This window comes from Juglans microcarpa x Juglans regia, chromosome 1S (genome assembly GCF_004785595.1).
Source record: "Juglans microcarpa x Juglans regia isolate MS1-56 chromosome 1S, Jm3101_v1.0, whole genome shotgun sequence".
In the NCBI taxonomy this organism is placed as follows: Eukaryota; Viridiplantae; Streptophyta; class Magnoliopsida; order Fagales; family Juglandaceae; genus Juglans; species Juglans microcarpa x Juglans regia.
Window position 1 is genome coordinate 7148418 of NC_054595.1, and position 14194 is coordinate 7162611.

General features: G+C 36.9%; 1 protein-coding gene across 1 annotated transcript; it reads right to left on the reverse strand.

The window, feature by feature from the left end:
- Nucleotides 1–965: 965 nt before the first annotated feature.
- On the reverse strand, nucleotides 966–2078 carry LOC121247264. The gene has a single exon (XM_041145639.1). It carries the CDS (start codon nucleotides 2076–2078, stop codon nucleotides 966–968), a length of 1113 nt encoding a protein of 370 aa, XP_041001573.1.
- Nucleotides 2079–14194: the final 12116 nt, after the last annotated feature.

Below are 14194 nucleotides of genomic sequence, written 5' to 3' on the forward strand. Positions count from 1 at the left end.
CAAATAGGAGATGAGTAACCATTGGTGCTCCTCTACAAATTTTAACTCCAATCAGAGTCCTGTTCACCTCAGCTTCCCTTAGCAAAGCTATTAAACATTCAGTGCAAAAGAGAAAAAGGTAAGGGGAAAGAGGAGCCTTTGCCTAATCCCCCTTGTAGGCACAATGAGGCTATGTGCAGTCCTATTAATTAAAACTAAAAAATTAATAGTTTTAATACACTCCATGATAAGGTTAACAAAATTGGTTGCAAAGCCCAATTTGAGCATAATTTTTCTAGAAAGCCCTATTCAACTCTATCATACGCCTTGCTCATGTCTAACTTAATAGACATATACCCTTTCTTCCCAATCCTTTTATTCCGCAGAAAATTCACTAGTTCATAGGCTATTAACACATTATTACTAATCAACTGCCCCCCCCCCCCCCCCCCCCCCCCCACAAATGCACACTGTGATTAAGAAATTATGGCAGGTAAAAAACCATTCATTCTATTCACAATGACCTTAGAAACCAGCTTGTAAATCACATTACACAAGCTTATAGGGCAAAAATCAGAAACAAGCTCGCATGTTTTCTTTTTGGGGATCAAACTAATGAGTGTATGATTGAGTTGAGAGGGCAACTTACCAGTATTAAGTGAGTCCAACACAGCAGTTATGATGGAATCTCCTACAATGTGCCAGTAGGACTGGAAAAACAAAGCATACATGCCGTCAGGTCCTAGTGCCTTGGTAGGGTGCATTTGATTCAAAGCTGTTGTTACTTCAGTCGTGACAAAAGGCTTTGTTAGCTTAGCATTCATTTCTATCATTACTCTTCTATCAACAAGACGCAATACAGCCTCATGATCCCTTGATGCCAAAGTAGTAAAGTGGTTCTTAAAATAATCAACAACCAGCTTATCTCGTTGTCCATCCTCATGTCATGTTCCACCATCATCCTTAAGACTCCGTATAACATTCATTCACTTCCTGAAGAACGCCTTTGAATGAAAGTAGCGGGTATTTTGATCCCCTTCTTTTAACCACTGAACACGAGATCGTTGACGCCACATAACCTCATTTCTTTCAAGCCACAACTGAACTTCCTTTCTAGCCATACTAAGACCACCAGGAAAGGGATGACAAGAGTTCAGGAGCTGCAGTTTCTCAAGCTCATTGCGAGCTTCATTGAGTTTCCTCCTAACCTGGCCAAACGAGACTCTATTCCAACTTGTCAATTCTTCACCACAACCCTTAATAAGATTGAGAACCTCCTCCATCCCAAAAGTAGCACCCCTGTTTCTCCAAACTTGGTTTATAATTTGTTCACACCTCTCCTCTCCCACCCATATGGCCTCAAAACGAAATTGTTTCTTCATAAGTGGCCTATCTCGACAACATAAAGATTCAAACATCACAGGCAAATGGTCTGAGTATGCAACAGTTCCATGTAAAACCACAGCTTGCGGGAACAAACAACAGAAAAGAGAATTCCCCAAATATCTGTCAAGACGCTTCGAAATATGACCATCACCTTCCCTGCCATTCCACCATGTAAATCTTGGTCCTCTAAAACCCAAATCTCGCAGATTACAGTCCGTTAACACCTCCCTAAAAACCCCAATCTGAGTAATAGATCGAGGTCTTCCACCACGCTTTTCATGTAAGTGCAAAACTTCATTAAAATTGCCCCCTAACAGCCAAGGAATTTGCTCAATAGAGTTAAGGGTTCTAATGAGATTCCAAGTAGAACATCTACTGGAAACCTCTGGGTTGCCATACAAACCTGTAAATCGCCACTCCCATAAATCCTCAGTTTTAATATGAACATCAATATGATATCTCGAGAAGGATTTAAGTTCAACACCCAAATCAGAATTCCAAATCAAGCTCAACCCGCCACTACGACCAACCGAATCAATTGAAAAACAGTTTGTAAAACCCAATTTAAATTTACAAGCTTCCATACCTCGCACCGTAAGCTTCGTCTCTTGCAGAAACAGCAGGTCGAGTCCTTTTCTTGTGATTAAATCACGAAGAGCTCGAATTTCCAGTGGGTTCCCAAGCCCATGGGAATTCCAACAAATTGTTTTCATGGCTGTCGGCAGGGCTGAACATCAGCCCCTGTCGTTGAAACGATTGCTACCTCATGAAGATCACAAATCTGGATATATTCAGAAATGCGTCTCCCCTTCTTCGCCAGACCCTCCTCCAGTTTCGTTGATGACTGCCTGTTTGCGTATGGGGCGAGAGTGCTGGAAACCCCCGAGATCGAGGACTTCCTCACGTGCTGCACCTTGCCTTTCCGTGTACGAAGAGATTGAGCCGGGCCTTGTATAACAGATTTCTCTCCCGATAGAGGAATAGATGAGGAGCCCACAACGCCATGGTCCACATGTGTAAGCATTTTATCTAGGCCCATTACCTGCTTGTGACAACCCTCAGTAGTCGTCTTTTGCACAGCAAAGTCCACCGAACCCTGAGAACTACTCGTCGCATTAACTGTCCCAGGTAACATTTGCACTATCTCTACTTGTAACTGACTCCCCCCACTTCCGAAGTTACTGGGCCTTTCGAAACAATTTCAACTGCTTCCGTAACCATTGCAGGTCCCTTTGAAGCCAATAGTGACTCACTACCTTGACCTTCCGCACTAAGATTGACCATCGTAGACGGCTGCCGGTGACCATTTTGATCCACCCCAGAATTGCGATGACCAAGATCGCGCAGCCATTGACCATAAGGCAAACTTCCACCCACTCCCTCCACATGATCAATCTACTCACAATCCCGATGTTGATGCCCAATCCGACCACACATATAGCAGAATTCCAGTAGTCGTTCATACGAAAACCACACCCAATAATCCCCAGTTAACCCCAAACTAAGTCGTTTCCTCCTCAATAGAGGTTTAGAAACATCAATGCACCCTCATGAATTCACCCCATTCATACTCATCCTCACGCAAATCCACTTCCAGAACCTTACCCAAAGCTTAACCAATTTTCTACCTGATCTGCTTACTACGAGCCATAAGTGGGAGATTGTGAATGCGAACCCAGAAAAGAGCTTTCGTCAAAGTAATTTTATGAGTTTGGAGGAGCCCATCAAATTGCTTCAATAAGACCAATGCTTGTCAAAAGACCATGGCCCATCACAGAGAACTCTCTCCTTATCTTTGACATTCTCAAACTCAGCGATAAGGAAAGAAGAGCCCAAATCTTGCAACCTAAGAGTCCCCGCCGGTCGCCAGATCTTCCTCAGAACCTGCTTAAAAGCCTCCTTGTTATAGTGTTTAAGAGTAAGCAGTTGTACTATCAAGCATTTTTTGCTACGCACTAAGTTTTGCTGGACTACGACATCATCAATGGAGATAGCCTCCTGTTCTTGCTCCGTTAACGATAACTTACCACACAACGCTTCCAACTCATCTGCCATGAAAATAAAGGAAGAACCCGCAATAGGAAGGAGAGCAAGCCTCTACTCGTGAGAAAAACAAGAGAGGGTTTTTGCACTGCTCGTTAAATTCCTGTCGTGGTGAATCCTTCTTTCTCAAGCTAAAACTTCTTTCACTCGTTCCCTTTTTTTTTCCTTTCCTCTACCAACTCGCTCTTCTCTCTCCTCTTGCTTCATTAATGGCCTCTCACAAGGAATGGAGAAAAACGTAGTTCATCATCCTTGCGATAGTCTCCCCAACCTCCGCTCCGTTCTGGAGAACCTTCTCAAGATAACATGACCAGTTTTGCAAGTAGCAATTGGTGCTCCATTGATTCTGAAGCGGAATTGGAACGCCTGCAATCTACCTACGATATTCCAGACAAATGGCCCTTCATGGTCCAAGTTCTAACAAGAGTAGCGTTGAGCGGAATTGGATGAACTCTTTTGTGTTACCTCGAGATGTTTCATTCTGGCTTACGATTCCCTCTCTGCCATTTTATTCGCGATTCCCTGAGCTTCTTGAACCTCGCTATGGCACAAATTAACCCTGACTGGTGGCGCATCCTTATCCCTTGTTGCGTGCTATGGAGGTGGGTTTTGGAGCGAGCTTGCATCCTCATTTCCAATCTTACTAGGTTGTATTTTGTGTATTTGGGGCCATGTTTACAACTTTCGGTCCAACAAAGGACATCGATTGAAAGCATTAGAATCATTCTAACGCGCAGAATTGAGATTGCTATTTCTTTTTTGTGATGAGGCAAAGTTGGGAGTTCCCTGAAAGTGAGGTGGCCGGGAGATGACTGTTGTTGTGTAGAGAACTTAGGGGTACTGCTTCGCCATGGCTCTTTTGGCCCTAGGGTTAAAGCTTGAGGAGGAGCATAGAGTTTACTTAGTTAGCCATTAGGTGGGCAATGACTTGGATAGTCATTACTTGGAGATTATTTTTTGGTAGATAACATACCTCGGTATTTGATGGAGTCGATCGTTCTCACCTATCTGCGCCCTCTGCCATGTCTCTTCCATCGCATAGTCCTCCAACTCCTCCTAGGAGACGCCTTAGTACCCTTCTTCCAGCTCCCAAACAAGGTGCGGTAGGGAAACTGCACATGGCCCTCCAGAGGCAAGAGCCCTAATCTAAGGTATCTTCCCCTTAGGGGTGTATAAAAAAAAAAAAAAAACTAGAAAACCAGTTGAATCGGATCGGATCGGATCGAACCGAACCGGTGAGTTCGGTCCGATTTTTAAGTGGTTCGGTGCGATACCGGTTCTTAAGAATCGAAACTGGTCCTAAATTGGTGCGGTACCAGTTTCCTTATTTTGAAAACTGGTTTAAACTGAACTGGACCGATATATATATTTATAATCTTTAAATTATATTATATATTATATGCTAAATTACTAATTAATATAACATGAAATTCTAATCTTTTAATCTTATAACATAAAATTAATATAACATGTGATATAACATAAGATTAATCTTATAATTTTTAATATAACATTTGGTATAACATATAAATTTTAATCTCATAATATAAAATTAATATAAGATAAAATTTTAATCTTAAATATAAACATTAATATTAAGTTATTAATATAAACTTACTTTTGATATATATATATATATGTAACACCCGAGCCTAGCGCCAAGTTTTTTTTTTCGGGTTAAGTATATGAAAAAGCCAGGGGAAATTTTTCGAATATTATTTTATGGGCGGAGATAAATTTTTTTAACAAGTTGGATTTTTTTTATTTGAGTTTGAGTCGGGGTCTATAATTCGCGGAAGAAGCCCAAGCCCATGTTACCTTATTTTTTGTTACGTACTACCCGTTTCACGTTCATTTGTTTTTCCTCTTCATGCACGCCACTCTCCTTCAACTAGGGTTACACTTAAATCAGTTTTCTCCATAACATTTACGTTTCTTCATCTCAATGTTTCCATTAGGGTTTCCGTCACTATATATACACACACATATATTATCCTATGCTTTTAGAAACTACCCAAACACTTGCCGCCACACTACCTTAGAGTATTCATTGCCTAGCTAAGCGTAGCCAGCCACAGCTTCCCCCTGTTGCAGAATCGCAAGCCCCAGCCTCCATCCCCACGTGAAAACTGATGCCACCACCATAGCACCACCATGGCCAACCGTGAACCCACGTCCGAAAACGCCACCATAAGCCGCCAGCCCAACTCTCGTTGACCCGTACTCCTCAGCCATTCAACACGGAGACGCTACTTCACCATCACTGAGAGTCAAGAACAAATCGAAACTACACTGTAGCCTCCCATGAAGTTGCACCCTCACGGCCACCCTGCAACCCACAACCTCTGTTATACTGTAGCCTCCAGTAGCCTCGCCACCCCGAAGCCAAGTCAACCATGTTGTTGCTCCTCCCTCAGATCACCACCATGCCCAGCCCATATGAAACCGTATGTACCTCTATTTTGGCTCTCAAAAACAGAGTATTTTGTCTCAAATATCTACTGCCCTTAAGCCACTACCCATGCAGCCACATAAGACGCCGTTGACAACAGAAGATGCCGGAGGACAAGCCTCCACCATTGAACGCTGCCCTAGGCGACCCATGTCCGTAGCTCCCCGTCGTACTCGGTGTGTAATTCCTCCCTCTCGCCATGGTCTCTCTCTCTCTCTCTCTCTCGCTCTCTCTCTCTCTCAGTGTTCCACCGTTGTGTCTCAGCCACCTCCCATGGGCCTGCCCCGCCGTGACCTCCTTCAGTCACGGTGAACCTCCATCGCGTACGTAGCCTCTGTTTTCCTTCAAATAATTTTGGTTTACGTAAGTATATTACATGGTTCTAAGTTATTATATTTTTCACTAATATTATTAATTACTTTTTTACCCTTTGAACTGCAAGTTATGCTAAGGTGTTTTAAAAATTTTATTATGTGTTAATAAACTCTTATTTAATTATGATTACAGAAAATTATTTTAACATGTTATTAAGTAAAGATTTATTTTAAAAGTAAACAATATTGGTGTAATGTTATTTTTACATTTTAGATATGATTTCGTCTATTAAAAAAATAGTTATGGTTTATTTTAAAATATTTTGGAATAAATATATTATCTCGTATTAAACTTTATAAGTTGTTTTCAATAATAAATAGGTCAGACTTATAAATGTTTTAGTCAAAGTTATTAAATCAACATTGATGATTTTAGAAAGTGATGATTTATAATTTTAGGTTTTGAGGAAGCAAATAGGTTATTTTAGAAGATTAGGATTAAATATCGAAATACGTGATTAATTAAAAATTTACGAGAATTACGTGATTATTTTATAGGTGACGCTTAATTATTGTTCGACATTTTTGAGGAAAATTCTGAAAAAGCTAAGAAGTCCAAGTAAGCGAGGTTCTTATGCTAGACTTTGCATTAAAATAAAATGAGCTGAGGTTGATTTTTGGAAAATATACATATTTGGTTATGAAAATAAAATTGAACTACCTCAGTTATTTGTTTTGTATTACTCATGAGATTCTATTTAAGAAGAAAGTACTTTTGTCATGACTGGTATAGACATGAGCTTATTTTTTATATTCTGTTTTTGAACTTTGAAAAAGAGAGTTAATATGAAATTTGTGTATAAATTATGTCGTGATATGATTATGTTCTGTTTTGAAGATTTTCTGTACTCTGATATGATCTGATGTGATTTTTTGAAAAACCTCTAGCATAACATTCTGTTTCTATTTCTGTTCCGTTCTGACCTTACCACGGGGGTAAAACTGTGGCCTCTGTTCGGGTTGGTACCAACTTTTCTGTTTCTGGTGCACCCACTTTGGAAACAAAGAGGTTTTCTGCGTGGTCTTTTTTATGTGCACACTCGGGGCTCCGAGAATGAATAAGGGGAAGATTCACATTCTGTTTATGCTCGGTTAGTTACCGAGGTTTGCACAACCCTACCACAGGAGTTAAACATGGTATTTGTTCTGATATGATAAGATAAGCTGTGATGTTTCAGTTTATGCTATGCCAAAGGGATTTTGATTATGAATAATTTCAAATTTTCGCTCTGATATTTTTGATAACACGTTCTAACGCTGTATTCTGAAAACATTATTCTGTTTATGCATTTTGAAAGAAAATATTTTGTTCTGCATTCTGAACTCTGTAAATGCTCATGTTTACACACTAATATATGTCCTATGCTTACTGAGTTGTTGATAACTCACTCCTTATCTCTATATATTTTTCTATTAACTTTGATAGTTCAGCTGGAAAACAAGAGTAGGAAGTTTTAGCAGGTGTGATGATCGTAGTGAAATAAGTGCCTGAGAGTACAAGTGCTTATTTGAGAGTCGTAGTTAGTAAACTGATTTATTTTTCAGGTATTTTGATTTGATGAGTTAAAGATATTTTTGAGTCTTTGAAAAATTTCTAATTTATGTTATTGAGAATTTCTTTGTTGTCCCCATGTAGGAACTTAGATATTTGGATTGGTTAAATGGATTAGTATTTTATGGAATTTTCTGGATTTTATAATTGTACTATTTAAGTTGTTATTAGGTATTAAGAACTAACTCTCTAAACCTCCAGGAATGAGGCGTTACAATATATATATATAAAGGATATATACATTTTTTGCATAATAAAATATAATATATATTTTTTTAAATACATTTTTACACATTTGATTATATATGCTCATAAAAAGTCTAGAACTTACTTATAGAAAAAAAGTTTAGAACTTATATAGACTATAGTTAAATTCAATAATATATTAGTATGTGTTAATATTATAAAATAATGTATTTATACTATAATATAAATGGGCTAATAGTTTAATATATGTAAATATCGTATTATTACTAACATTAATAATCTGTAAAATCGAAAATATCGAACCGTACTGGACCGAATCTAAAAGAATCGGAAGTTCCGGTTTCGATAGTGAATTGGCCTAGTATCGGTTCTTAAAATTTCAAAACTGGTATATTCCAGTTCAGTTTTAACAAATGTACAAAACCGGACCGCACATGACCAATTACACTCCTACTTCTCTTGCCTTTAGAACTTCAATTGAGAGTGCTCCAACCTCAATCTCAAGAGTGGGTCCCCCTTCTACCTCTTCTATTATGGCACAAGAAGTACAGCCTATGTCCATGAGTCCCATAAGTTCTCCTGCTTCCAGAGTATATCTAGTTCCTAGCCACACTACTTGGAGGGATCCTTATAGGCCTTTGAAAGGGACGGACCCAATCAAGAAGCCTGTCGGATGTGAGCCCAAAGCGACAATGGATTAGTTGCCCAAGTCTTAGAGACCAATACGAACCCATGAGGTAACCGCCTTACGGGCTAGATAAGATCATAAGGTTAGTACGTTAGGATAAACCCACCCTCTTCAGATGATTATCAAGTCGAGCTGATAAGAACAACGAGAGGATCGAGTTTATAGCTGGTAGTTATCAACTATTTCCTAGACCTATATATATGATAAGAAGGTAACAAATCAGGTAATTGGATATTCAGAGCTCTTATGATACCCCCTTTTAGATATCATTGACTTAGGCATTAGAGGTGCTTCAGGCAATTTGGGCCGCCAACTTTCTCTATCGCAGGTAGAGTGCGTCGATGAACAGCATGGGGAACATGTCCTGAATAATGGTGCTGTCTGTGGGATCTTTTCTTGATTTCTTATTGAACTCCAACGTGATTTCTCCATGCCAGCCACCACAAGCTCTCATGCAACTCGCGATCAAGACGAAACACATTCAGACATGGACACACGACTTGCAGAAATTGAGGAGAAATTAAAGAAGGTTATGGAGACAATGGAGGACCTACTAAGGGAGAATGAAGAGTTGAAGTGTCGCAATGCCAAACTCAGAGAGACCACATTATCGAGCCATAATGAGTAGCCGGAAGGAGAAGCACAAAGCTCCGGAAGGACCAACATTGAAGAGTTGGGAAAGAAAAAACTGCATGACAGGTTGTGTAGTTTTGTCGATAAATATGAGGAGATGGCCAAAAGAAAGGGGGGGATTATCCTAGGTTGAGCAGCTGCTGAATCGTACGCACCTGCCGACAATGTGGAGGTGATGGCTACACGATGGATCCCGAGACTCAGTCGATCACCTAGAGAATTTCAAAGCACATTGCCAAGAGAAAATGACCGTGACGCCCATCACCAAAATACTAGACGTAATGATGCACTTTTAGGGAAAATTCGTACTATAGCCGGGGGATTTGCTAGAGGTGGCGCATTAGCTTCTAGTAGGAGAGCACATGCCTGCAGGGCAAGATATGAAGAAGTTTACATGGCGGACAGACTGCCCAAGTACACGCGGTGTGGTAATACAACGACTATCTCCTTTGGGAAGAAGACTATGAATGAGTCTTGTACTTGCACGATGATGCGTTGGTAGTAACCCTTTTGGTCGCCAACTATATCACCAGACGAATCCTGGTCGATAATGGAAGCTTAACAAACATCTTATTTTTGGAGGTTTTTGTTAAGATGGGGGTATAGATGCCAACAAGTTGCGACCATCACCCACCCTGTTGAAGGTGTTCTTTGGGGACACAATCCAACTAGTGGGCACCATAAACCTGCTTATCATAGAAGAAAAAGGGTTATGCGCGGCCACCACAATGACTGATTTTCTGGTGGTCCGACATCTGCGTTACCAAAGGTCACGCCCAGGATGAGCCATCGTCCCAGCCATTGGTAAACATGTAAATATCTAATCAACATGTAATTTTTCATTTTTATCATTTTATCTTAATGTTTAAATAAGTGTGTGTTTAAATAAAATGGAAAAATGATAAATCACATATTAATTAAATGAATATATGTGATTTAAAGCTTATTCATAACATTTTCTGTTTGGATAAATTTTTTGGTATAGATCTCAAAGTGTACTCTAATTTTTATAAAAAAAATTGCAATACTTACCCGTAGGAAACTATATAAATCATTTTCAAACTTGAGGCGGCACTTTCTTGTAGAAATTCTCTTGTGCACGTGGACGGACGGACGATATAGCGTGTACAATGCGCGTATAACAAAACAAAACCCTCTGTAGGAGTTAATCCATAGAATCATCGTGAATGAACTGTCAAAGTTGAACAAGCCAACTGTCTTATTTCAAAATCACACAGTTTGGATTATAAATATATATATTTCGTGGGTGATTTATATTAGATTTGAAAAATAATATTTATAGACGTCGCGTATTTTTTTTTAAAAAATAAATAAATATAATATGTATATAAAAAAATTAATTTTTTAATAATAAATCTTATTCTTTTTTAAAATAAATACACGATACTTACACAATTTATAATTGTATTTAATATTACTTGTTAAATTTTGTACTTCCTTCTTTTCAAACATCCTATTAAAACTTTCAACGCACATTTATATCTTCCAACAATCAAAACCTTCACAAGTATTCTTTATCATCAAAATTTGACCGTTAATATATATATATTCATTCACCTCAAAATAAATAATTAAAGAAACATGCCTACAAAAAAAAAAAAGAAAAAGTAAAAAAATAAAATTAAAGAAACATATATTGAAAATGGATATACTCATGATTTCCGTGTTTCAAAGTGGGTGACATTTTAAGGGGTAATGCGTATAAATAGATAAATTTCGTTTAAATCTTTTATAAAAAAAGAGATATTACTAATAAGAAGTAATTTTTTTTTTACACTTTTTAAATGTGTAATCTACTTTTTTACAAATGCTTGAGCGGAATTTATATATTTGAGACTTAACAAATTATTTCTCCTTAAGAAGAGCCTTGCAAAGTTTACAAAGAAATCTCATAATTTAAAATAATTTGCATTTGTATATCTATTCTACAATAAGAGAGGCTACATTCTCATGAATAGTAGATTTTCTTTAATTTCACATTGAGCAACTACTATTTTGCCCTCATTTACACAATTACATTTTTGTCCCTTTTCTTTGGGTTCACTTTGCACATTTTGCCCGCATTTGCACAGTTACATTTTTACCTCTAATCTTTGAGTTCACATTGTAAAATTACTATTTTGCCTATTTACATTTTTATCCTATTCTCTTTGAGCTCACATTGCATAATTACGTTTTCGCTCTCAATTGCACAATTACATTTTTGTCCTCTAATTCATTGTTAAAAATATAATTATATTTTCAGGTCCGCTTCTAAGCAGTCCAGCTGTTTATGTCTAATAAACAGCCCTCCTATTAGAAGCAGCCACATCACAATTTACACCAAAAGCAAAATAGTTGCAACCACACAAGATTAGCCCTGCCACAATTGTAATCTCTTCATCCTTGCCGTGTGCCTCCCACTTTCACTACACTGCCCCTTCCAAAATTCATCTCACCAAGACAAGAATCTCTTCCATCCGTTTGCACCACCGCTGCAACTCATCTCACTGGAACGCCAGCCATCTTTTCCGTCGGAATCTCTGTCGAGACCCTGCTCATGTGCCTTTAATATTAGTGAAGACGACGTAATATCACCGAGACCCCACTCTTGTTCGAAATTAATATTAGTGAACACATCCCCAGCCATCTCTTCCGTCGAAATATAACCGAGACCTTGCTCATGGCTGAGAATGACGTTGTTCAGCTATTGTCCAAATTATGATATTTAATTTCTCACATAATATCATTTGAAATCTAGTAAAAAAAAAAAAAACATATTTGATTCTTGCATTTTCGATTTTTAGAAGGCTGTGCGATTTTGTGTGGGTCTATTCAATTTTTGATTATTAGCAGGGGCTGAACCCCTGGAACTTAATAGTCAGAGAGCAAAAGAGGGGAAATCCAGCAAGAATTAGTGAACTTAATCGCAGACCAAACATACGAGTTAGAATGCTCATTCAAAACTATAGATGCAACCTATTTTGTGCAAAGTTGACTACAAGCAACATTAAAATTGAGAAAGAAAAGAAATTTCTGTGTAAAATTTATATATTTTTATCATCTCTTCTAATTTTAGAATATAATGTGTGAATTTTATAATGTTATAGTGGGAGAGCCACTTGACAAGCACAGCGAGAACAAACACGAAGACCAAAGCTAAAGGGTACATCACGGAGCTCGTACCAGGCCAACCTAAGAAGAGAACCTCAGCTTTATGGCCCCAGTAGAAGGACATGTGCATCATCATTCTCCAGTGCCGCATGTGCCGTTGAAAGCTCCGAAACCGTGATGCGAGGTAGTCTTCATGATCACAAACTAGTAGAAAATAAACAAATAAATGGGGGCTACTTTGGCTCAAAGACGAAAGCAAAGGTTGGTTCAGGGTCGCGAGGGAGTGGTATTCGCAGCACCGTTGTGAGGGGGGTGGAATTCTTTAGAGGGGTCCCTGGATGAAAATAAAGATGGACGAAAACAAAGATGAAAGGCAAAGCCAGTAATCAGGTGAGGTGCGGTCACATGAAAATAAAGATGAAATACGTACGTGTCCAAATATTATTGGTAGGCTGTTTTTAGGGGCTTAGCAACCCAACCGGTGAGAAGGTTTTCTCTTATATTTTCTTTTATTCTAATATTAATTCCTCATGAACAGTGGATTTTGTTTAAGTTCACACTGTCCCAATTCGCACAGTTACATTTCGGCCTCATTGGCATATTTTTGTCCTCATTTATCATTAAAATTTTCTATTATTCTAATATTAATTAGAATATAATAATAAAATAATAATATTAGTGAACTTACAAATAATTTAACTTGAAGATTTTAGTTTATTGAACTTTTGTGGAACAAATTAAGAACTTAGGATTTTTTTTATATTTCTTCTTAGATTTAAAAATAATAGTATTCTTCGTATATAATATTATTTGAAAAAATAAAAATTATCTTCATATTACTTTTCATAGTAATTCATAAAATAAATCATATTCATTGGGCTAATAATATTTTCATTTTACAAAATGTAATTATTGTTTTTAGGTTCTAATTTATGCATAGTCGATAATTGTTCTTTAATTTATCATATTTACTATTTTATTTTTTGTGGTAAAAGAATTAATAACACTTTTTATCCTTTAAAACTTATTTTGATAAGGGCATGCTTTTATTTTCTAAATATTGCAATTCCAAATTTTAAAAGAATAATAATATCATATTTAAGTTCAAAAATGAAAATTCTGTCTTTAAATTTAAAGAATAATATTTTATTATTATAGGAAATCGTTTCAAAAAGATAATAATTGGCTTCATATTATTTCTCATAATAATAAATCATACTCAATGACACTTTTTAAATTAATATTATTTTCATTTGAATAGAATGTTATTCTTTTTTAAATTTCAAATGATTAGTCTATTTTTGTAATATTTTATCCTTCTAATAGCAATTATATCCAATAATTTTATAAAAAATTAAAAATAATATAATTTAATTTTTTTAATTATTATTATTATTATTATTATTATTATGTACATGTCTAATTGGTCTTATAGCTATTGGAGCAATACATGTTCTATTATGATTTCAATATAATGAGTTCTAAATATTTCATTTGATATGTGTTTAATAATTTTTCATTTTCTATTTCCTTCATTTTTTTCAAGTATAATTATAATTATTTGTAAAATTTGTTGAATAGATTTATGATTATCTTTACATTTATCATTTACTTGTTGTTCTAATTGATATACATGTTCAAAACTCCTATTTACCATATAATAAATGTAGTCGAACTTTTGACAGAGAATACGTGCAAAGATATATATATATATATATATAGAGAGAGAGAGAGAGAGAATGATAGTTGAATCGAAAAGAGTGACT